The sequence below is a fragment of the Antedon bifida genome, chromosome 5 (assembly GCF_963402885.1).
Source record: "Antedon bifida chromosome 5, ecAntBifi1.1, whole genome shotgun sequence".
NCBI classification, from domain to species: domain Eukaryota; kingdom Metazoa; phylum Echinodermata; class Crinoidea; order Comatulida; family Antedonidae; genus Antedon; species Antedon bifida.
This window is the reverse complement of record NC_136230.1, coordinates 12,900,467-12,926,884: the sequence shown is the minus strand read 5'-3', so window position 1 is coordinate 12,926,884 and position 26,418 is coordinate 12,900,467. Positions and strand designations below refer to the sequence as shown.

The 26,418-nt window shown below is 32.1% G+C and overlaps 2 protein-coding genes across 2 annotated transcripts in view; both read left to right on the top strand.

Annotated features, from left to right (window-relative positions):
- Nucleotides 1–26,418, top strand: part of LOC144842707 (ankyrin repeat and SOCS box protein 11-like) — a 372,919-nt gene that overhangs the window by 157,575 nt on the left and 188,926 nt on the right. The gene's annotated exons all lie outside the window — the stretch shown is intronic.
- On the top strand, nt 17,850–20,760 carry LOC144843346 (G-protein coupled receptor GRL101-like). The gene is made up of 4 exons (XM_078700138.1): nt 17,850–17,914; nt 18,137–19,152; nt 19,464–19,663; nt 20,596–20,760. The coding sequence occupies exons 1-4, from the start codon at nt 17,850–17,852 to the stop codon at nt 20,758–20,760; spliced, it is 1,446 nt and encodes a 481-aa protein (XP_078556264.1).

Genomic DNA, 26,418 nt, shown 5'->3' with positions numbered 1-26,418 from the left:
ACTAAAGATGAGTTACTTCTATTGAAATAAATAAAAATAGGATTTATTGATTGGTTATTGAAAATAAGAAATCAAAATTATGATTTCTGCCCTCTATAGTTTACAGTAACAAACAATTGTAAAATACTCAACAGCAATATTTTTTTAATGTTTGTATGACGAATAAACACTAGTAAACTAGGTAAGCAGTATATCATGCATTTCAAAAAAGGAATTAAGTAAAGAAGTTGAATATCAATATCAAAGATGGCACCTTAGAAAAACTTACGTTTGACATGGTAAACTATCTGCAAGTGTTTCAGTTTCGTCTGAGCTAGTGTCATCACATTCACAGACCTCTCCATACCGGCCTTCATTACACTCACAAATACCACAGACCAGTGAACCATTACCATTGCTACATAGCTCACTGTCTGGTGTCACAGACTTGGTACATTCACATTCACAATTTGTTATTATGACAACTTCTAGGTTCTCTTCAAATCCGAGAGGTTTAACTGAAAAACTAAACATTTTGATAAAAATTCAAGCACATCATGTACCCTGTAACTTATTAATATTAAAAGAAAGCCCTTATTTTTTCAACCACTGCATAGTTGAAATTAATCAACTTTGTATCATACCATTTATCCAGTAAATGGACATTTTTCAAATAATAATAACAACTAGAAAGCCAATCCGAGAGTGCATACCTCCGCCTACTGTAAAATTCTCCTACATAAGATTAGTCCGGGAAAAATATATATACTGTACTGTATATATATTTGTGTGTGTCTTAATGCTGTTTGTGATTTAGGCTAATTTCACTACAAGCATGTGTATGCGTGTTTGGTGAATGATTATGTAACAAGCCTTTAAATTACCAATAGCTTCAGTTGACTAATAATAGAACAGCAACACGAACATCAAACGAGTGAATTTGAAAAGAAATAGGTTTTTTAAACTACTCGCATAAAAAAAGGTGCACATTAAATTATGTTTTAAAATTACAAATCACAAATTATAACTCTTGCCTCTTGTACAAAAATGAAGTTTTTTGGACAATTAGTTCTCGAGAAAATGCAATTTCAATTTACTTGTTACTTCAATCCTTAGTGTTGATTTAAAAATGATTAATTTTTGGGAAAATAATATTGCCTTTTAATTTTAATTGTGCTTTTTCATTAAATGCTCCTACAATTAAACAAATAAAAAAAGAAGCTAACCAAATATTCGGTCAGTCAGGCTTGGGCAGCAGAAACATTTGTTTTAAGCGTTCCAACGCATGAACCAAGGTTATTGCTCCACTTGTGATTGGTAATAAACAATGTAAACATGTCTTACGAGATAGGATTTGCTGTACACTCATCAACGCTAACATCCAGTTTAAATTTAATGACATTTCCTAAGCGAATGTTACTACAGTTCTGCGAATTAGGCGTCAATGTCTCGCCATCGCAATAGGCAGAGTAGGTTACATGAATAGGAGCTGTCACCGTGTCTACAAGTTGAATCTCAGATGTAATTTTCTATAAAAACAATTATTTTAATTAATTATGATACTAATAACTAATAAAACATAATAAATAAAATGTGTGCATTAATCCTTTCGCTGCATGGTGTATAACTCCACATCTGTGTGAAAGATTTTTTTTTAAGAATTAAAGTAATTTTGAACAAGAAAAAAGTTACTTTAATTGAGGTTAAGTCTTTTTATGTAGTTAAATGTTTAATTTAAATTTACATCAAACTTTATTTCATTTCATTTATTTTTGTCTCCATAAAAGTACAATATAGAAAAACATGGACAAAGAAAAGAAAACATCACACAAAACTAGGCAGAGACAGGATTCCTAAAAAGCAAACTTAATCACTATCTAGTAGGTCTCCTATTGCACTGATTGTATAAAAAACATTTAGAATATAATTTGAATAAACATTAGATATGCATATAAATACTAAATCAAAAAAAATAAAAATATATTGCAATATCATTAACAATTGTCAATACTTTATTCATCGTCAAGTCTGTAAAAAAAGAAGTTCTAATGGCATGTAGGCCTATAATTTTAATTACACTCGATAAAGCCTATAAATCAAAAAATTGTTCCACAAACAGCATAAATGTTTGACATAATAATTTGTAAAAAACTACTGGGAAAAAACCTCAAATAAAAATAAAGGTGCTATGAAAAACTGCAAACTTACATCATAACTACTACGAACAAGTTCAATAATGTTTCTTGAATCACTAGCCAGTGTTCCCACAGATCCACCTGGGAAAAACTCATTTACAACTTCCTGTTGAAATGAAGAAATAAAAATTAAAATATACCTCATACTCTGGATGGGACATAAAGCTGCTGGCCCCTTGTACAATGCATGTTAAAGAACTCGGTCCATTATTCGAAAAAGAGCAGGGGTCATCTCTTGCCGTGCTGATCTGGGTAGATGCTGCACTGCAGGCACGTAGGTAAATTATTTTTTTCCGACCTAATTTTTGGAATGGAATAAAACATGACATTAAAATGGCATATCCAACCATAATTTTTCAGGTAAAAATATATATATAAGTTGATCAAGTGGCAGATATACTGTACTAAACCCATGCACTAATAGGACTATGTGGAGAATTCTAAAGAACTAACACAAGATACTAGAAATGTATTCTATCTTTATGATTTAACATATTCAAATACCTAATAAAGAGCTGGATCGTCACGCTGTTTTGATTTTGCTACTGCAAAAATTGGAATTACATTTCTTTGCTGGGCCACGCGCTTCGAATGCCTGATGACGAACCATGCAAAGAGTACGCTCTGTATGTTCCTCAACATGGGAAAAGAAAACGAGGAAGGCAGAGAACCAACTTTCTGAGATACATCCAACAGCTTTTGGGGGATGAAGAAGGCATGATTACCGCTGGTAAGCTGTCAGAGTTAGCCAAGGACCGTTGTGGCTGGAGAAAGCTTGTAGTCGCCTGGTCCGCAGCCGACTGATGATGATGATGACATTTCTTTCTAATAATTTCTCATGAAGCTGTCCTAAAGATGGAAAATTCTGAAAATAAACAAAGTAAATGTAAAATATGTATCAATCATACTTTGTATTGACCTCTTTTTAGCATAATTGGAGAGAGGGAGTGGAATGCATAACAAGAAATTGACATGCGTTTGAGAAAGCGTGGGTTCAGATAGTGCATGCGCCATTTTGTCTTGTTTCCCCTCTGATAGAATTATGTGGATTTTTAATAGATAATACAGTCAACTCTCCCAATATCATAAATCTTTGGGCTGGGCTAAATGTCTGGCAATTCTGGTATTCAGAATTTGTTTTTAATGGTAAAAATTAATTTTTACGTCTGGTTTTGGGTAAGTTTCCAGTTTTCAGAGAGTTCAGTTGGTAGGGTTGACCGTATTATTGTAATTTAATTAATTGTGTTTTTATTATTTTACTTAGTTTCAATTTAATCTCATATTTGGACTATTGTCCGTATTTACATAAGTAACACAACAATGAAAAAGGAAATCAGAAAAGTAAATCAGAAAATTAGTTACATTTTTTACAGAATGAGTATAATATCCTTGATCATCTAAATGACATTCACCATCGTTTGGTAAGTTCAGCCCGCCAACCTAAAAGAAAAATTAAAAACATTTGGTTGCAATTTTTTTTTTCTTCCACTTATGAACTCACTCATAATGTGAGTGAATTATTTACAATAATTAAATTATGACTAAATATTTTAGCTTTCAAATGCATCAGCTACTCCTCAAATAATCCAGCAAACCTCAAATGAGACAGTTACCCCTCAAATAATCCAGAAAACCTGAAATGATACAGTTACCCCTCAAATAATCTAGCAAACCTGAAATGATACAGTTACCCCTCAAATAATCCAGAAAACCTCAAATGATACAGCTAACCCTCAAATGAGCCAGCTACCCCTCAAATAATACAGCTACCCCTCAAATGAGCCAGCTATCTCTCAAATGAGACAGCTACCCCTCAAATGAGACAGCTACCCCTCAAATGATAAAGTTACCTCTCAAATGAGATAGCTACCCCTCAAATGAGACAGCTACCCCTCAAATGATACAGTTACCCCTCAAATGAGACATCTACCCCTCAAATGAGACAGCTACCCCTCAAATGATATAGTTACCCCTCAAATGAGCCAGCTACACCTCAAATGAGCCAGCTATTTCTCAAATGAGCCAGCTACCCCTCAAATGAGCCAGCTACCCCTCGAATGAGCCAGCTACCCCTCAAATGATATAGTTACCCCTCAAATGAGCCAGCTATCTCTCAAATGAGCCAGCTACCCCTCAAATGAGCCAGATATCTCTCAAATGAGCCAGCTACCCCTCAAATGAGCCAGCTATCTCTCAAATGAGCCAGCTACCCCTCAAATGAGCCAGCTATCTCTCAAATGAGCCAGCTACCCCTGATATCTTATACATTTTTCTACAAACCTTGCCATCAAGTGCGAAGTGAAATCCTGCATCACTCATATAAATAATAAAATGTCTTGAATAATTACGCCAACCTATTTGCTCCTGCAAAATCAATGACATCAAATGATCATTAAAAGTGTGGAAGGCCTTCTCTTGGTTGGGTTTCATTTTGAATTCATGTTAAAGATGAAAAAAAACATGAAAATTGAACTTAAGTCTTAATAAAAACAGACTTTAAATAGGCAATTTTGTAGTTCTGATAAAGTTAATCACTTCTCTATAAAAAAAAATGTTTTTTAACTTATAAAACTTAGTCAAAAGAAACAGTTAAATTAAACACAAATCAAACAAAACAGTGTAAACAGTACGATCACAGTAGGCCCACTATTGTATGTCAGAGAAATCAATTATAAATTGTTAATACATTAAAATTAAATTAATAGTATTGACACATCCTTTGATTGATAGATAAATCAATATAAAAATAAAATAATAAACTACTTTTGATCCATCAATATTATGTAGGTTAATTTAGCATACAAACTACAAAAACCACATCCCAAATGTGAGTCATTAAACAATTAAATAGGTAAATTAGATACCTTGCAGACAGTAGCTTGCATCAGGGCATCAAGTCCACCCTCGGGTCTATCAAGACTCATTGAAAAGGTTTGATCTTTAAGTGTTCTCTGAAAAAAAAAAGAATATGTGCAATTATAAAAAAGATAATTTGGTATTTAAACAAAGTCCATTACGAAAAGCAAGGCTCAGATTTTAGTCTATATTGGTTGGTTTTCACATTTTTTGGCTTATCGCATGACATCATCATTTTCACTTGCATGTTGAATGGGACCATTGAATGTCACTGTTATCACTGAATGCAACAAAATCACTAATGTCACATGATACAAAATAGTAAATTTGGTAAGTAAAAGTCTTCAATTTGATGAATGGGTTGTTTTGTGTGAGCAAGTGATGTGTTTAATGTGCGCCTAGAGCATTAAATCCTCAGCCATGTCAGTAGCCTTTAATATAGCCATCATGCCAATACAAACAAAGTCTAGGGACTCAACAGAGTGTATTTTACCTCAAATAAATTAATATCATCAACCAGTGGAATGACATTTCTAAAACCATAAGGTTGTTCACAAAAATCTCCCTCTAGAAAACATGGATTGTCACGTCTAAAAAAGAAACAGACAATGGTTGAAAAATGTAGTAACTACAAATTCAAGCAAATAAAAAATGAGTACGCCAGTGTATTTCAACAGTTTAAATTAATATGACTGATGAGTAATTTATAGTATATACCGCCCTCTATAAAGATCCCATAATGTGTTTCTCAACATAACAAGCATGAATTCAATCTTGTTTGAAACTCAAGATTGTTATGTTGTTTTTATTATAAATAAGTGTACATTTATAAGAATGTACACATTTGATTAAAATAACAAAAACTGGTAACATGCATACAAATCAACTGGTTGTAAACTTTCTTAATTGTGAATGATCCTCATTAAATTAGTGACAATGTAGATGCCGCAATACAAACACAGCGACAACTTGGTTACTGTTAATTTAAAATGCGTTGACCTGATATGATCTTCAACGATTAACTGCAATAGTAATCAAACATACATAAGATAAAGGGGATAGACCTAGGCTAGACCAGAACTAGGCTAGGCCTAGCTAGGGCCAGGCCTAGGCCCTCCTAGCTTCTAGGCCTAGAGGTAGGGGCATAATTTATAACTAGAATTTAATTCGTCACTTTGACGAATTATAGGTGATCATTTTTATCATTTTACTGAAATTAATTTTTTTTAAACATGCACGTACGTTAACATACGATCGGAAAATGTTGATGTATGCCATCCTATTATATGCTTATAGTGCTGAGTTGTGCCTATATGCCATATACAATATGTACAGTATATACTGTATATCTATATACAGTGTAGCATAGGTGAAATTACGGGACACACATGTTCTAATTTTTTGGCATGATGACGTTATCAAACTAAACTTTAAGATGACAATTTCGAAAGATAATTAATTGAGCAAAAAAATATAAGATTTGGAAACAAATTTGGCACGTAGAAGCGCTGTGCGCGCTCTTTGAATTGTGTATAACTTTGACGAAAAATATGAAAAAACTACTTTTTCACTTCAACTGGCCATATGTTAACGTCACAACATCCGATAGGCTTAATTTTTATATGAATTAATATCTACATTTCATAAGTTTTCATAATAAATTATAATCATCAAGGTAACCTTCAATTCTGAAGAGCTGTAAGATATTCAAATTTACTGCGAAGGTGAAATTACACGGCCTACGTTATTCAAGTTTTTACGCGTGATGACGTCATTAAAATGAAGATAGTGTCAACTCATGATAAAGATAATTAATTAAGCAAGCACATACTGAAAGTTGTGCGAAATTCGAGCACACATAACCAAGATGCGCTCTGTTGAATGTGATAATCTACACAAAAAGATAACAAATCCTAATTTTTAAATTCAAGTGGCCATTTGATGACGTCAAAACATTTTGTACGTAAAATGTGTACATGAATTCATATCTACAACTCAATGGCTTCCAGAATAAGTTAAAAAAATCGGGGGTCATCTTGCATTCTGAAGAATTATTTTCATTTTAAAAAAGACCTATTTTTCACCATTTTCAGAACTTTTGTAAAATTAATGTGCGCATTTTGTCATTTTTAACGTGCTCGTATAGCGTTATTTTAAGTCGGAACTGACTCAAATTTGGTGAATGTACTAAGGATGGTGAGTAGAATGAGATTTGTAAAAAAAAATCATATTTTTTACGCTTTTTAAGTATCGTGCGCGCAAAAACGCATTTTTGCGCAGTAATTTTTTGAAACACGCAAATGGCCTAATTCATGCTCTAAATTGATCAAAACTTAATTTTGAGCGTTTTAAATTTTTAACGCGCGATATCACGCGCATGAACCTACGTGCGCGTGCGTTTTTATTTGCTAATATTTTTACCCTTGATCTGAAGTTTACGTGTAGTGAATTTCATTAATATGTGATAATGAATTATGGAGATATGATTGATAATGTGATTTCGCAAAATGGCGTATAAATGGCGTCACGGATGAGTGATCACGCTGGAAAGCTTATTAGGATTAAGTTATATTATTTGAAAGATATTCTGAAATTTTTGTAATCATTGACATTAAACTTTTTGAGATAATTGTTACACAAAATAGTGTACAGAAACAATAAGAAGAAAAAAAAAAACTAGACATGTAACTCGTCACTTTGACGAGTTTGGTTTTCCGCCGCGCAAGTGGTGCAACATGAACGTGTAACGACGTACCTTACCGTACCGAACATTAAGGGGATAGGTTGAGGACAAAAGGAAGTGTCCACGTTGGCATTATGACCTGAACTGAAGAATATGATATGTTTTTATTGCTGAATTCTATTATTTTGATTCATATATAGTATACACAGTATAATCTGTATCCATATCACATACAGTGTAGAATAGGTGAAATTACGGGACCCGCTATTTATTGCAATTTTTAACATGGCGACGGCATCAAAATGAAATACAAAGATAGCAATTTCGGAAGGATATTATCTCAGCAACAACATATTAACGTGCAAAAGAAATTTGAATACGTGAAATATTGATGCGCGCTCTTTTAAATGCAATGAATTATGACGCAAAAGATGAAAATACGACTTTTTTCATTTAACTGGCCATATGATGACGTCACAACATCCGATTGGCAAAATTTTCACATGATTTCGTATCTAAAATCCAATAGCTTCCAGAAAACGTTTTAATCGTGATTATCAAATTTTATTCTTACGAGCTATAACAGATTAAAATTTACTGTAAAGATGAAATTAATGCCACACGTAATTTAAAGTTTTAGGAATGATGACGTCAAAAAAATTAAAATATTTATAATTCATGCGAAAGACAGTTGATTGACCTAGACAATATCAAGATTTGGGTGAAAATGGAAAACGGATAAGTGGAGATGCGCTCTATTAAATGTGATGAGCTATGACGAAAGATACAAAAATCCTAAATTTTATATTAGCGTGGCCATACGATGACGTCACAATGTCCGGTTAGCCATATTAATATATGATCCGATATCTACAACTCATTAACTTCCAGAAAATGTCATCCACAAAAAGTTGACCGTGCAGTTTAGAAATTACGACTGTTTAAAAAAAGGCATAATTTTGACAATTTTCTTAACTTTTTCAACAAAAACTCGCGCAAATTGTCCAATTCCACGTGCTCGTATGACGTTACTTTAAGTCGAAATTGTTTAAAAGTTGGTAAAATTACTAGAAAAGGCTGGCAAAACATAAATCACGCGAAAAAAATATGTTTTTAATGCTACGTGCGCACCGCACACGTAAAAATTTGCGCACGCGTGGGAATTTTTTACATGCTTAAAACGACATGAAACGCGTAGAAACTTGATTAGAAAATAATTTAGCGCATTTTGAAATTTTAAATGCGCGTGCGCGCGTAACTTTGTGTAAAACACGCAATTTTGGTTCGACAGAAAGTTAGCGCATGATATAAATTAAATTTGTGCAAAGTTTCAATATAAAATGTTATTTGGTTTTTGACCTATGTTAAATTCGAGAAAGTCGTTAAATCGCGCGTACGTCACGATGCGCAATTGTAAACACCATGAAAAGCTTCGCTTGACGACGTTACATAAATGTCAAAATGTTAACATAGTTCACAAAATGTTATGTTTGCAAGTTTCAGAGAAAAGCGATACACAAAAATCATACAGAAAGAAAGAAGATAAACTAGACATGAAACTCGTCACTTTGACGAGTTAGTTATCCGCACGACAAACGCCACGTGCACGTCATACGTTAGAATTTTGCACCCAGAAAAAGAGTATGGCATTATGACCTGATCTGAAGAATATGATATGTTGTTAGTGCTGAATTCTGTCAATTTTGTGTCATATAGTATATACAGTATAAACAGTATAATCTGTATACATATTACATACAGTGTAGAATAGGTGAAATTACGGGACCCGCCATTTATTCCATTTTTTAACATGGCGACGGTATCAAAATGAAACACTAGAATACCAATTTCGGAAGGATATTATCTCAGCAACAACATATTAGCGTGTAGAAGAAATTTCGATACGTAAAATATAGATGCGCGCTCTTTTAAATGTGATGAACTATGACGCAAAATATGAAAATACGACTTTTTTTATTCAACTGGCCATATGATGATGTCACTACATCTGATTGACAAAATGTTCACATGAATTCGTATCTACAATCCAATAGCTTCCAGAAAACGTTTTAATCGTGATTATCACATTTTATTCTTACGAGCTATAACAGATTAAAATTTACTGTAAAGATAAAATTAATGACCCACGTAATTTAAATTTTTAGGCATGATGACGTTATAAAAATTAAAATATTTTTAACTCATGCGAAAGATAGTTGATTGACCTAGATAATATTAAAATCTCGGAGAAAATGGAAGACGGATAAGCGTGATGCGCTCCATTGAATGTGATGAGCAATAACGAAAGAGACAAAAATCCTATTTTTTAAATTTGTGTGGCCATACGATGACGTCACAACATCCGTAAGGAAAAAATTCTGCATGAATTCATATCTACAACATATCTGCTTACATATTAAGTTAAAAAACTCGGGGGTAACGGTTGATCCTGAGGAGCTATAATAGATTCAAAATAGGCATAATTTTGACAATATTTTGTAACTTTTGCAACTAAAACGCATGCAAATGGTCTAAATCAACGTGTACGTATGACGTCATTTTAATTTGAAATGATGTCAATCTTTTTAAAAATGACTAGGAAAGGCTGGAAAATCACAATTTAATAGAAAAAAACATGATTTTCATGCTGCGTGCGCACTGCACGCGTAAAATTGCTCGCGCGCGGGGGAAATTTTGACATGCGCAAAATGTCATGAATGGCGTAAAAAGTTGATTAGAAATTAATTTCGCGCATTTTAAAATTTTAAATGCGCGTGCACGCGTAACTTCTTGTAAAACACGCCATTTTTAGTTAACTAAAAGTTTGCCCTTGATATGACTTAAATTTTCATAAAGGGTAAAAAAAAAATTACGCTTGGTTTTTAAGCTATGATCAATCATTAAAAATCATAAAATCGCGCGTAAGTCACGTTGCGCAACTCTGACGTCATTCAAAATAGGAGGTGCACAACTTCACGTAAATGCCCACATGTTGTCAAAGTTATGAAATATTATGTTTACACATTTTAGAGATACGTGAGCCACAAAAAAACGGGAAAGAAATAAGAATAATACAGAAAAAAAATAATGATCCACTACAATAACAAGGAGTTATCCGCTACTAAGCGGATAACTAATAAAAAGTTGATGTTGATGATGATGATTTCGTACAATCACAAGAGGTTTTCCTGCAACTTCGTTGCGGAAAACCAAAAATAATAATAAAGATTTTATACAATAACAATAGGTGATCATTTTATTCTAAATGATCACCTAATAATATAAATATAAACACAAACATAGCAAATAAAACTGTAACATGTAAACTCAATCAAAGGGGTACAGATATTTACCGTACAGTTGAATGTCCCTGATAGACAACTACATTGCGTATTCATTAATGTTTAATAGCTTCTATGTGATTGTTTTATACTGCAAATAACTAGGCTAGTTTAGACAACATTTCAACATGCTTGCATGGGCGCATCCATATTAATTTTCACTTGACAACCTTTTCCAATTAGAGGGCGACAAACACAAAATAATAAAGAGTCGAGTTGGTGGCATTAACAAAAAGTCTTGAAACTACAGATCATTACGTTTTTATTCTAAATAAGTGTACATTTTTAAAAGCATGTACACATTTATTAAAAATAACAAAAAATTGTTAACACTAGAGGGTGAGCTCGCTTCCTCCCCCTCTAGGAAGGGGGGTGGGGGGGGGGGATTGGCCTTTTGGGGAATGGGGGCGGATTTCATTGAGGTAGGTGCTTATTCGAGGGATACGATTAATGTTTTAGTTTTAATATGGTAATAGTTATAATCAAATAAAATCCTCTAATAGATATGAAAAGTGGTAACAAAATTGATTGGTAAATTGTAGTCGATGAATTCTGCTACAATTATAATTGTGTTATAAATACAATACATTATATTATGTGTAATGTGGATGGGCGATTATTATTCTAAGTGATGTTTTATTGGGGAGCTGTTGGGCGTTTATTTCAATAAATACCATCCTATTTGATATAATTAATACACTATTTAGTTTAAACAACTTTTGAAACCGCGAAACAGTGGGGCGTTTGCCAAAGAAGCACTTGCAACATTGGCAGAAATATCCCAGGGTCCGAACGGGACTGATAGTCCACAGAGAGATTACTCAACAACTCGGCTATCGGGGTTATTACTGGATTTAAAACAAAAGGTCTTATCACCAGCCAGTTCTCCCGATGTAATTTTATATACTATTCCCCACAATATACTTTGATGCTTTATGAATATATTTAATTTAATCTTTATTAATTTGCATTATAATTTTTTTTTTTGCTAATTACCTACTGATCCCTTGACACACGTGGTCCTAAAATAAACAAAATCCGATCCAATTGATTGATTATTTAAAATATTCAAACAGTTTACAATTTAACAATTTGGATTATATGTTCAAATTTGTTCAAATGTGTAACAAAATAAAGTCTTTAACGGCAAACAACCGCAATGTAAATATATATGTTATGCGTCAGAAATATATTTTCTAGTCATTTTAGAAGAAAATGTTCTATTAAGACAAATATAAAAATGCACATTATGAACACTTTGAGACCAAAATGAAAATCATAAGACGAGATATGATCAAGGTCAAGGTTAAAAGGTCAAAAGTGGTACTTATGGCTTAGTGGTAATTATTTAATGAAACTTGTCATTAAGATAATAAATATGTGTATTACGAACAATTTGAGACCATAATTGAGTTTCTAGAGTAAGCGGTTGTCGAGATATATGATATATAGGCGGCCATTTTGAAAAAGCGCCCCCACACGGTGAAAAAGGCATCTAAAAGTTGGACACTAAGTTGAAATTTGTTTCTTATGATGCTATTGACCACATTAAAGTGAAAAATCAAACTTGGCCAAATCGCATAAAGTAAATTACAAATGCTGCCTGACTATTATGTATTATGTAGAAAATGAAAATAGTTATGGTGCTCTGATTTCATTAGACTTCTGTAAAGCTTTTGATTCAATTTATAGAAATGTTACGATTAAGACCCTTGAAGCCTTCAACTTAGGTAAAGATTTTATTAATTGAATATTAATTATGTAATGAACAACGGCTGGATCTCAGAAGCTTTTGAAATGAAAAATGTTATTAGACAGGGATGCCCCCTGTCAGTCCTTCTTTTCATTTTGACTGTAGAAATCCTAGCAATATCACTTAGAGATTCGTAGATATAACGTTCTAATATTTATATAACATATATAATGTATATTATAAGTTTCATGTACAGTATAATGTACTTTAACAAATATATTATTTGCATCTTACGTTATACATGATTAGTAGTAACAATTGTTGTAAAGTGTTTACATCATTACAGGAGTAACCAAATATATAATACATTTCGTTTACAAATCAATTCTATATTGAGTATCTTTTTACCTTTACGTTCTTATGATCACCAAATGCTGTCAAGTGTCCATACTGTACATCATTTCTGACAGGGGACATAATCATAATTGGCATACATTTAGCATCTTACAAGACTTATTTTCTGTAAAGATTCAAATGTCCAATAAAAAAGCTTAACAAAAAAAAAATGTTTTTCAATTTAATTGGATGAATTGCTAATTATTTAATTATTAAAGGATGTACTATCCATTTGAAACAGAGTGCTATCCATTTGAAACAGAGTGCTATCCATTTGAAACAGGGTGCTATCCAATTAAAACAGAGTGCTATCCATTTGAAACAGAGTGAAATCCATATAAAACAGGGTGATATCCATTTGAAACAGGGTGCTATACATTTGAAACAGAGTGCTATCCATTTGAAACATGGTGCTATCCAATTGGAACAGAGTGATATCCATTTGAAAAAACAAAAGCATTACAGGAATATGTGTATTCTGATATACAGTAGATATTATAATAGTTCGTGGCTTGTGTTTATACTGCATATACATTATTTTGATTATTTTTTGATTTTTTTGCCAACTATCATTTTTATAGCTAGATGCGAATTTGGGTTTCAGTGTTACGATGGAACCTGTATTCTTCTTCGGTTAAAGTGTGATGGTACCAATGATTGCCCTGGAAGTATCACTGAAGATGAGAAGGATTGATGTAAGTTATAAACATAGGTTAAAGGACGTTCCACTTGCGATTGTTAATCGTTGCGAGACAATACGGCGATATAATCAAAGTTTATATTGTTACGATTTATTTTAAAAAAATGTGTATTTTCTTTTAATTACATTATGTATTTAATACTGTAAATAAATGTATTAAAATTGTTTTAACAATAATTATCTTAATTCAATCAATTTTAGTATACTGGAACCAGAACCAGTGCGAGGATGATCAGATGCGCTGTAAAAACGGAGAATGTGTTTCAAAGGATTTGATGTGTGTGCATGATATTGACTCACAATTACTACCAATGGGATGTAGGGATGCAACACATCTGGACAATTGTTGTAGGCCTAATTTGTGTATTGTTTACAAGCCTGAACACTAAAAGAAATGATCAATAATTTACGAGTAGGCCTATGGAATGCAAAACGATTAAATAAAAGCCAAAGTAAATCACAATACAATTGAGAAACCCAAACAAACAAACTTAATTGAAATAGCATGATTAAGCAATTAAATGATATGTTTTACTTCAGCACAAATCTAATGTCCACGTGAAACTGTCAAATGTCCTGGATCAAATTGCATAGCTAAGCATTTGCAATGTAACACGATTTGGGATTGCCCAAACGGAGAGGATGAAACTAATTGTGGCATCACGCTAGCAATTACTGCAAACAGCAACAACAGAATGGAATTATTCTAAAACGAGTTACGTTTTGTAATTGATTATGTTGTATGTTTGTATTTTAATTCCATTTATGTTTTCCCACAAAAGAGTGAAATTACATTTTTCCCAACAGTCTATTATTAAAAAGTAGTAGTATGTTCATTTTGTGTTGTAGAATCCTATGAATGCCCCGGTATGTTCAGGTGTCATAGTTCTAACGTATGCATTTCACCATCTCAGAAGTGCAATGGTGTTGCCGAGTGTCCACATGCCGATGATGAATTGTACTGCAGTATGTGTTTTTAAATTAATTAAATTCTTCGCGTTACAAACATTGTTTTCTTTGTTTATCATATTATTAATTGTGCTAATTATTTTCTTTGTTTAATGTTGAAATAAGTTTTAACATACTTTTGATTAGCCTACTGTCGCATTTCAACATGTACATTACACATAACGGATTTTAGCATTTTGTGACTTTTTCTATAGGCTTTGAATGTCCAACAGGGTGCGTATGTGTCGGCTTAACTGTCAAGTGCCAACGTACAGGATGGAATGTTTCAAAAGCTCAAATGCTCTCAGAATCAACAAGATACATGTAAATATACGTTATTATCTCATACCTACTATAACTATGCATTGTTCTCAGAACAGCAATACAGCAGCATTATAATTCGAATAAAATACAGTAGGCCTATTTTATCATTTTGAATCAGGGTTTCACCAATATGCATGGGTTCACTGGTCTATAATTATTTCATTGTAGCAGCTGAGGAATAAATTTTGTATTATACAGATATAACCAATATTTAACATCGAATTGTGTAGACCTACAATTACGCACTCGCATTACTATTGTTAAAATTATGTTACGCATGGGTGGTAGTATTTCGTGCAATTCGATGTCCAATGTTGATTATATCAGTATAATACAACATTTAAAAACGATTGTTATTTAACGTGTTATTTTTGTCTTTTTGTAGCTCTCTTTCACATATGGAATCTTATCATGCTCGGGTCATCATCGTTATTAACAATTGATGACGTATTGCAAATGGATTTTACACGCTTCCAAATGTTAATTTCACTGTATGTAATAAAATTTAACAAGTTTAATAATGATTCTTAGATTATAAGGACCATTCCAAAGCTAAAATCAAGATACCAAGCAATATTAAGCAATAGTATAAATTGTGAAAATAATAAAATTATTTCAAATTACCTGGATGGATAAGAAGAATACTTATCCTATATTAATAGGCCTAAATTAAGTATTACTAACACAAACAATTATACATTGCTTGAACTATTCTAATGTGTTGATATTATTTTTATGTTACAGTAATATATCGTGGAATAGAATTGAGTCAATAGCAACGTCCTCTTTTTCGTACCAAATTAATCTAGGAACTATGTGAGTATTTAAAACAAGGCCAACAGTCATAAGTCGCGTGCTAAAACGCATAGTGATACCGGACCGACAGACAGACCGACCGACCGACATAGTGAACTATAGAGTCGCGTCCACGCGACTAAAAACTATCAGCATAATTGGGATGGGATTTTAGTAAACAAAGTGCTGAAACAAACTTGTATGTATTTTGCTTACCAACCCCATCATTGCAGTCAGGTTCTTACCCATCCAATTTACAGTCTATGTATGTTATATGTTCAATACGTTGTTAATGAATAACCACTTTCTGCTTTTTGACAAAATTAATACAGTCAGTCAGTGTTTAACTTTGGAAGAGATGGTCTAATTGTCACTTTATATCTTTAAGGGTTCTATCTGGAAACAAAATCAAATATCTAAAGGCTGGATGCTTTAATGGACTTAATAAGCTAAAATCATTGTAAGATTTATGTATTATTAATTAATGTAGGCCTATTATAAAAAAAACATTTATTGTATGTAATAGAGGCTTAAATGACATGTATAGCTTTGCTGTTCCTTTATTATAAATTATGCAATCGGTGATTTGTGTATGGAACAATAAAGTGCAAATAATTATTATAATTGACAATGAAGTTGACTTTTTAAATAGATTTATTGACAACAATGGACTAGTAACAATTGGACCAAATGTTCTTAAAAATGCGCCATCGGTTGTTGTCATGTAAGTAAGCACACTAACATCATGTAATATATGTAAATATAATTAAGATTTAAAATCAATAATCTTTTATTTCAGCATTTATCACCATATAAAATACATAATATACAAGAGAAAACAAAAGCATCAGTAAAATTCAAACACAATGCTCTCGGTATCTTCATCTGTGTACAATAAAATACAAACACAATGCTCTCAGTATCATCATCTGTGTACAATAAAATACAAACACAATGCTCTCAGTATCATCATCTGTGTACAATAAAATACAAACACAATGCTCTCAGTATCATCATCTGTGTACAATAAAATACAAACGCAAAGCTCTCAGTATCATCATCTGTGTACAATAAAATACAAACACAATGCTCTCAGTATCATCATCTGTGTACAATAAAATACAAACACAATGCTCTCGGTATCTTCATCTGTGTACAATAAAATACAAACACAATGCTCTCAGTATCATCATCTGTGTATAATATGTAGCCCTGGGCCTTTTTAACATGACTGAACAACAGTATTGACCAATTTGTTACTACTCTGTTCCATTCTACACATGAAACCATAGCATGTTTTCCTGTAGTATTCATAAAAGAGGGCACGTTCCTTGTGACAAACATCTCACTGGCACTACCGTGCCATGGTAAACTTAGTAATTTTCTTAATGCATTATTATAACATACTGATATTGGCCTTGGCCCAACGATTACTGCAATACATGGTGGAGCAATATGAACGAAACAGACTGCTTTTTAACTCGTCAGAACAATTGTTAAACTTACGACATAGCACATTCGCTTAAAGAAAGAAAAAAACAGAATGTTTTTTAGAATGTTATTATGTTTTCTTATCTTATTATATCAATTCCGTTTAAAATTGCCTTTTTAATGATTAATAAGATTATTGTTTTATGATACATGTAATCAAGGAATATTGTATTATACAAAAGTCAACAACGTGACTGGTTAGCTCTGTATTTCTGTCTATAAATCTGAAGCAAAGGTTCCGAGATTGTATCACGTTAACAAATATTTTATTCGTTATTATAATTATACACCACCAAAACAGCGGCGTACTGTGTACATACATTTAATCTATTCGTATACAACAAAGTCCTATTCTTGGATCATAACATCCGTATTATACAGTTTTATACAATAGTTCATTAAAAATTGATTACAAAAGGGTTTTTTTGCATTGAATTATTACAGACATATGGAAAATAATCTTTTAGAAGATATAGACCCAGATATGTTTAATGGTTTATCATTAACTCATCTGTAAGTATATTGACCAGTTATTTACGTTGTATCGCTATACTATCAAAACCTCTCCATTTTGACGGTCTCAACACGTATGCTTTATTGGCACATAGCACGAGGTTTTGATATTAAAATTAAGTGAATTCCTAAAATTCTTTAAAAAAATTACAAAATCTTTTTAAAACAACATCACGGCAATAATGGAACTGTTTTTGTTTATCATTCAATATTCTGTTGCAGCTATACTGATGACAACCAATTCTGTTGCATGGTGTCAGAAGCCACACACTGTGAACCACCTTCTGATATATTTTCGTCGTGCGAAGAATTGATGAGAATATCGTTCCTCCGAGTGATGATGTGGATATTAGGTGTTAGTGCCCTTATAGGTAACGCTTTCGTGGTTGTCTGGCGTGTACGAGACAACAGTTATAATAACGTGCAATCATTTCTTATAACAAACCTTGCAATATCAGATTTTTTAATGGGTGTCTACATGGTCATAATTGCCAGTGCCGATGTTTATTATCGTGGACAATATGCCGTATATGCCAGCATATGGAGATCAAGTTTACTATGTCATTTCGCAGGTGCGTTGTCTATGACATCCAGCGAGTTCTCAGTATTCACGCTGGTTATCATAAGTATTGACAGAGCAATATCGATAGGATTTCCTTTCAGTAGACTAAAGTTAACCCGCAAAAAGAGTTATGTCATTGTAACTTGTGGTTGGTTGATTGCTGTGACTTTAGGATTTTTGCCAGTCTTAGGCATTTCTTACTTCGGCGATGATTTCTACGGCCGCCCAAGTGTATGTTTGTCATTACCATTAACAAGCACACGATTATCTGGATGGGAATACTCTGTAGCAATTGTGTTGGGTTTAAATTTGCTATGTTTTTTAGTTATAGCCATTAGTTATATTTACATATTCCTAATAGTAAAGAAAACAGCTGCCTCTGCCAAGAAAAGCGTTTCAAATCAAACAGACGTCAAAATGGCGACCAAGATGGCGATGATTATATTTACTGATTTCTGTTGCTGGTTCCCGATAATTTTAATGGGAATAGTTGCTCAGACAGGTTCATGGGAAATCCCAGTGGATGTTTACGTTTGGAGTACAACTCTGATACTGCCAATCAATGCGTCTCTCAATCCATACCTGTATACAATATTATGGATAAACGATGCAAAGAAACGTAAAATGAGGAAGTTAAGTTCATTACATTTGACTGCTCACTCAACTACACGTTCAGGTTAGTAAATGACTGGTTCATGCCATTTTCTTTCATTATCTATCGGAAATGATTAAGCTATGATGTACAAATATTTAATGGCCTTCTATGCCTAAAACGTGGCACACATATCAAATACAAAGCCTTTGCGGGCAACAGCAAGCGCACTATTTAACATTCCGATACATAAAGACAACTCGAGATTCATCAGCCTTTTGTGACGATTTGTTTGAATTAATAGGCATGGTCTCTTGCTATTATGATTTATTATTTAATTTCAGTATTTATTTCATTTCAATTTATACTTTCAGTTATTCTCTACTATTTTTCAGTAAACAACGATAAGGCGACATCTTCATTTAAGGTTGTTCATGACAGTTATAATGCTTGCAATACGAAACAAAACAAACTATCCTCTGCACAGATAACTGATGTGGAACTTGAATTGAAAAGAACGCTTCAGTTCATGCACGGTAGACATATATACCACGGTCACGTAGTCGTTGATAATGTTGTGATATACAAAGAAAATGTAAGTTTATAAAAACAAGAAAATAACTTTTTTCTCATCTTTTCTTAAAACAACACAACTCATTGAACGTATCTTTTTAAGGATCAAAACGCTTTACATGGTCAGATAACATGTAATGTAAAATGATATGTTTTAAGAGTATTTTAAAATGTTTCTATAAAGGGTTAATTCTTCATTTTAAATATACTTTCGTTCGTGGTTGGTGTTGTCACGTGTTCCAATTGAAAAGGTATACTAATCCAGCATTTGTTGAACACCGATATATTTATTGTATACATCAATGGCAGTCTTATTGTTTTTTTATATTTTTTAATAAATAATCTTTCTTAATATTTTTTTTGAAAAATTATTGAAGGTTCCTGAGGATACATTGTGGGATACATTCATGGGAATTGTACACGTGTTATTAAATAAAATTAAATCTTTCAAATCACCTACCTACTGGGTTACAATTTCATCTGTCGACACCATTTACTCTACCACTACAAAAATATCACTTTTATAGTTAAAGCTTCTTTTTTGAAGTAGTCTTATACCAGTATTCATATCGGTAGTTACAAATTACTCTACTAACTATTTTAACCACCAATATCTACGATTCACTGAATCTACCACCGTTACCAATGAATACCACAACTCTACAGTTTACTCTACAGCCGACTCTAGTAGGCATTTCTAATATATTTCCATATCACTATATAGGATTATTTCTATAATTCATGTTCTGTACATGGTAAGTGGTATCAAAATTGACGCACGCTTCTTTCTGTACTATTGAACTTCGTAATTGTGAATGAATAAACTCTCCAGCATATACATTTGAAACTTAATACTTCACCATCACTACCACTACTGTACAACTACCCTACCTTAACATACCCCTCTAATAAATATAATATTTACCTTAATACATTTTTTTTATATTTCTGCAGGACAATATTTGTACTTGCCTTCTATTAACACGCGATGCAGTTTACGAACAAGATAAGAAACAACATCTTATTTCTAGAGACTTTGAACAACTGAACTTATTTATGAAGTCGTTAAAAGATGGACTCAACAATCGAAATATTCAAGAAAATGACACGAACGTTTAAGCTGCATTATTATATTAGACAAGAGCGATCAGAGAGCTGCAACCTCCATCAGGAGTAAAACGAGAAAAAATGATTAAGAATTGTGATAAAGATCCGTCTTGTAGTTTTGACGTATGACCTAACGTTAGTAAAAATAACAAGAAGTGTCCCAGAATTGGAGTCTTGGTCCAGATTGCCTACACAATTTAATGGAGTTGCTCATGACCACATATCCATTTTTCAAAATGCTTGATACAGGGACACTATTACTGATGATAAAAGTTACACTTCAAAATATTTGAATACGAACTTTTTTTGGGCTATTTTAAAACATTCAAATTGATTAGGGGAAAACAAAAAAACAACACATTTACATTGGTTGTGTAGTTTACTATATAATTAAGAAACTATTGTTTTTTTTAATAATACAAAATAAATATTAGTTCCGTGTTGACATAAGCCCACATTTAGTTAAGACCGTGAACAGTAACACATTGAGGGCGTACTTTATGCTTAGAATACCAAATAAGGTAATGTTCGTCATGTTTGTTCAATCAACAATCATAACAGTACGTACATTTTTGCGCAAGAAAATCCATTTCTATATAACATCATCGATATTATATGATCTAACAAGGAAAACTCGTCCAATATGTTTTTGTAGGTTTATACTGTTCTTTTCGAGTAGGCTTTACAATTTAAAGACCGCTTAGCAGTAGAGCAATGGTCTACTTATATCAATTCGCCTCCTTTTATATTTGTGTATGCCTACATATTAATTATACGACACGAATAAATACGATTATATCGCTATCTACTTAGTGCGGCATGTATTGATTGATAAAAATGTCTTACTGCGCATTTGGCGAACATGTACCTACATTACATCAAATAGAATAAGATTTCAAGGATTCTCTAGATTCACTATTCGTTTTACAGTAGGAGGTTAAGTCTGTACCACCTCAGTCTCGCGGTTTTAAAATACCTCATTCTATTCGATTACCCACTGATTACATTCACGGAAATGTATTCGTATGCCAAATAATATCAGAAACGTCCCAATGGTTCAATCATTTACAATTCACTCCCTCCCAAAACTATCTTACACACGTTGTAAGCTAGTCACGAGACAATGTTTTGAAATAATATTAGTAAAAAGATAAATCTTTTTGGCACATGTTGCGTTGTATATTTTTACAAATGTAGCTAACATTTTCAGACAAAATCTAAACGTTGACTGGTGAATAAATGATTCAAGTCTGTTTATTATGCATACATGTTGTTCATATTTTTTTCGAATATTATTGATTCACAATTATCTAATAAGTTCACATACGTAAAATGGACTACTGTTGTATAATAATAATACAGTACTATACCTCAGTGAACTTAACCTGATAACGCGTTCAACAAATAAGAAGACTGTTGACTTACGGTGCGATAAACACATGTACTTTGATATTGTTAGCTATTTTGTTCAAATGCACGTACGCATTTTGTAGTTAAAATATCGTCTATCTTTACTGTGAATTGTAAACCAAAGTATGACCAAAACCTACATTTTGGTCTTCAATAATAATAATATACTGTAGTGGTATTATCAATGTAAAACATAATACTTTAGCCAAACTAAAAGACATCAGAACCATTAAGGTACAAATTGTCTATGTCACCTGCTAACATCAGAATATTTCACGTTTTTCAAATGTGCTTCACTCACAACCCATTGCATTAACAAATGTGTCACTGATAGACAGTTCTTGGTACTGTTTAGAATTAAAGGACGGAAGTGTTGTCATCAATTATTGAAATAGAGAACCTGGTAAAAACAAAACTTATAACTTATTAGCCTATATAGCTATATATCTCAGGAGCATCATTATTTTGTTAAAGGAATCACAAAGACATGGAAACGACCACCTCACAGACTCCCCAGATAAAAGGTGGCAATGTGAAACTAAAGGAATGCTTAAATATGACACAATCCGTTTCACAAGTAAAGCGAAGGGTAAAGCGGCGATCGATGCCGGCTGGCGTCATTTAAATAATCCCTTAAATATATATGCTTGGACTTATTTCTACTTGAAGTCCAAATATCGCATTAAGTTAGGGGTTACTTGGGGTCTGGTACTTGAAATTTGGTTTACCTAAATAGAACATTGATATCAGTCTTTAGCTCCAATTAGCTTTATGACATGGATCAAAGCAAACAGTAAATCACGCCACTTTTTATTATCCATACAAACTGTCCTCTTTTTATCATATTACAAATAATGATATCAAAGTGTTTGATCTTCTGTGTATAACAACTGAAACATGTTATCGTTGGTAGATAAAAAGATAGATTTTCCAGTTTGTCTTCCGGATCTATATCCGTCACTCTGCTAACGGTATAAAGCCTGGTAGGAAATTGTAACTGCGGAGCTAATAGCATTACACATTCTGTAAAAGTACCAAATCATTAAATATATTTAAATCATTGTTTAAAGAACATTTATTATCATTTTACAAATAATTAAAACAAATAATACTTGTTGCAGGATTATAACTATAACACAAAATTGAACCATGATTGGCTTAACTGCACCAACTCGTTTTTCTTCAATTTCAAAAAAGATCTAATCTTCTTTCAACCATCTAGGCCTACTTTTAGCCATAATTTGATTAATGTTTTGTGAAATATTGTAATCTATTTTATGTAGCTAAAGCTAACCTTGTGTGACCCCTCATACAGGTATACATACATATTTAATACAATTTTATTAAAATGGGAAAACAAATTAAAATTATTTATTTCATACTAGTCAAAATCAACATATGTAATATGTACTGTATGTACAATGGAAATGGTGTATTATCACGACATAAAAAAAGGAAATAAGTATTGATGAGAAAAAAAAGTACTTGTCATACATCATAGGCGGATTAGCTAGGATAAGGCACTGTTCTATTTTAGCCAAAAACACATTTAGCAGCCTATTTAGTTCCTTTTTGATTTTGCATCCACACTTCAAACATGCATTCATTAAATTATATTTATAAAGATAAATTAAATAATTTTTTTTAAATGCCTCTTACTTATGCAATCGTACAACGAAAAATGAATATTTTATTTTAGTTGAACGGAGAGAAATGTTGCGGTCCTTAGAATAATATACCATATACCAAGAAGATTGACTTCTTTTCTTCTACATTAATCGACTCCGTCTCGTTATAGAACTGTCAACATTTAAACTCATAATTTATTCCTCATGTACTGCCGTGATAACAAAACCTCATTATCACCCCATTTTTTTTTGGGAATTTGCTCTCTAAATCTATATATGTAGGCCTAAATAACTACCGGTATGTAAATTAGCTTGGTTAATCCAGACCTAGTGCCAGTGTTGTAACTCACAACTCTTTAAACTCCACTATCCAAGACTCAAATGAGACTTAGTTTATAAGCACGAGGAATTATAATTATATTTAAAAAAAGCCATTGTTATTTGAATTAGTGGTTGAGGAATGTATGTTTACATTTATGAATTGTACTTCGACCTCGTTAACCAATTCGGTATAATGATTTACTATGCTAACCTAAAATGGCAATTCACATCGGTGTAGCTCCTATCACCTTATGATAAGATTAAAGCAAACAATAAATAACAAATCACGCTTGTTGCAGCAACTTTTTAGAATGTACTTGTTATCGCTTATACAAATGAAAATGTATAGTGTCTGGTGTTCTGTACAAAAACAGTCAACTGTTGATTGAGGAAACATATATTTCAGCACAAATCAGGTGAGTTTGAAAAGTAACTTTAAAAAAGTACGTAACTATACGTGAGTGTAGTGTATAGGGTTGTGTTTAATGTAAAATGTTTACATTATGTATCTAAAGATATACTTTGTTTTGTTAGCTACTACAAATGTTGCTATACAAGTACCAGATATTTATCTTAACGAACAATTCCTCTGTTTCTGTAAAAACAATTCAGAAGAATAGAATTATTTATTTCTAGCATTTATATTACAAATGTATAATATTTAAATTTACAAAATTAGAATAGTTCATAAGAAATCAAACATACAGCAGTAAATGTGGTTTCCATACGAGTATTGCGCACACTAAATAGAAACATTGTCGTCGTAGTGGTGGCCGTTTTGAGCGTCATTCTTTCTCTTACAACATCTATGCTTTAAATGTATATACAAATCTGAAACCATTTCTGAAGGAGAGAACATTGTTGATCTGTTCTGTACCACAAGTATCCAAAATGATAATAAATTTTGATACGGTAACTATGATTATGGAAACTTTTTAGATTTAAATATAAACGTTTATTTTGATAGCATGCACGTTTGTTTAATTAGTGGTCAACTTTAACACTCTACAGACCACGTTTGCATTCTTTTATTAAATATTTAACAACCAATTTTTAATATCCATCGTAATCACTTCTTTTATGTTTTGCTAGTACACGGTATAGCAACTACAAATGGATCTTAAACAATGTCTTTTAGTACTCTGTGCTGACAATAGCCTGAAGGTAGGTGATTTTACTATGCAACTACTGAAAAAAATCATATTAGTATTTTACTTTGATTATGTTGAAACGTAAAAAGAGTAGTACCTTCCATCTTTGTACAGCATATTATAGAGAAATAAATTGACTTATTAATTTACAGTTACAACTTTTTTTTTAGTTTTCTTCAAAATTTATTTAATTTAAACATAATCTTTATCGTCATCGCCATGATCAACGATCTTGTGTTAAACAATAATATCAATGCATGTCATTAAATGACATAAACAGTTGGATTTATATTAACATTATCGGTTCACATTTTATAGATTCCGGAAAGTGCAAAGACTAGTGAGATTGGTATATGTACCCATATTATAAATACAAAGAGCGTGAACATTCAGGACCAGGTAGGCCTACAAATCAAGATTTATTTTCTATGTAAATAATAATACAAATACCAACATATTATCTGTAATGTATTAACATATTAACATCAGTCTGTGTAATATAATGTAGATACCCATTGTTTGTCATTTATTATGTGCAATAAAAGTGGGCTTCCCTACAAAAGAGAAAAAAATACAAATACTGGAATAGTAATGTAAACAATGATGCAGAAAAGAAGAAAAATAATAATAAACAAAAACAATAATGAAAATAATAATAAATAATTTAAATATACTCAATGGGAACATAACATTTTAGTGTGATTTTTCGTTTTCTTCTAAGTATTGTTTGGAATTGAAATTGAATTGTTATTCTGAAATTAAGTGATCAATCAAATATGGTATATAATATAATATAGTAATATTCAATATTTCAAATAACAATTCCAGCAATCTATTATAATAAATTGATTAATTTTCAAATTACAAATTTCAATAAATCATGAACAATTACTAGGTTCATTATTCAATCATCATTCCGAGAAAAAAGTACTGACATGATTTCAGCAATAGTGACAAACCAACACGAATTTAAACTAAACCATTTGCTACATGCATACATTACAAGAACGCTTACTGTATAACAATAAACATATAAACAAGTAAAACAAAATCAATGAGAAATCAAAATTATTTTTATAATAAAATAAATCTCCCGGATGAACCTCCAAATGTAATCCAGGTTTAAATTCTTTGATGATGAATACTTGAAACAAGTAGCC

What these genes read in the sequence shown, in the direction of transcription:
- LOC144843346 (XM_078700138.1), top strand. Translation starts at nt 17,850, where the DNA reads ATGGAAAATAATCTTTTAGAAGATATAGACCCAGATATGTTTAATGGT. An exon ending in TCACTCAACTACACGTTCAG is followed by an intron (nt 19,153 to 19,463) that starts GTTAGTAAATGA and finishes ACTATTTTTCAG; the next exon opens with TAAACAACGATAAGGCGACA. An exon ending in TTGTGATATACAAAGAAAAT is followed by an intron (nt 19,664 to 20,595) that starts GTAAGTTTATAA and finishes ATATTTCTGCAG; the next exon opens with GACAATATTTGTACTTGCCT.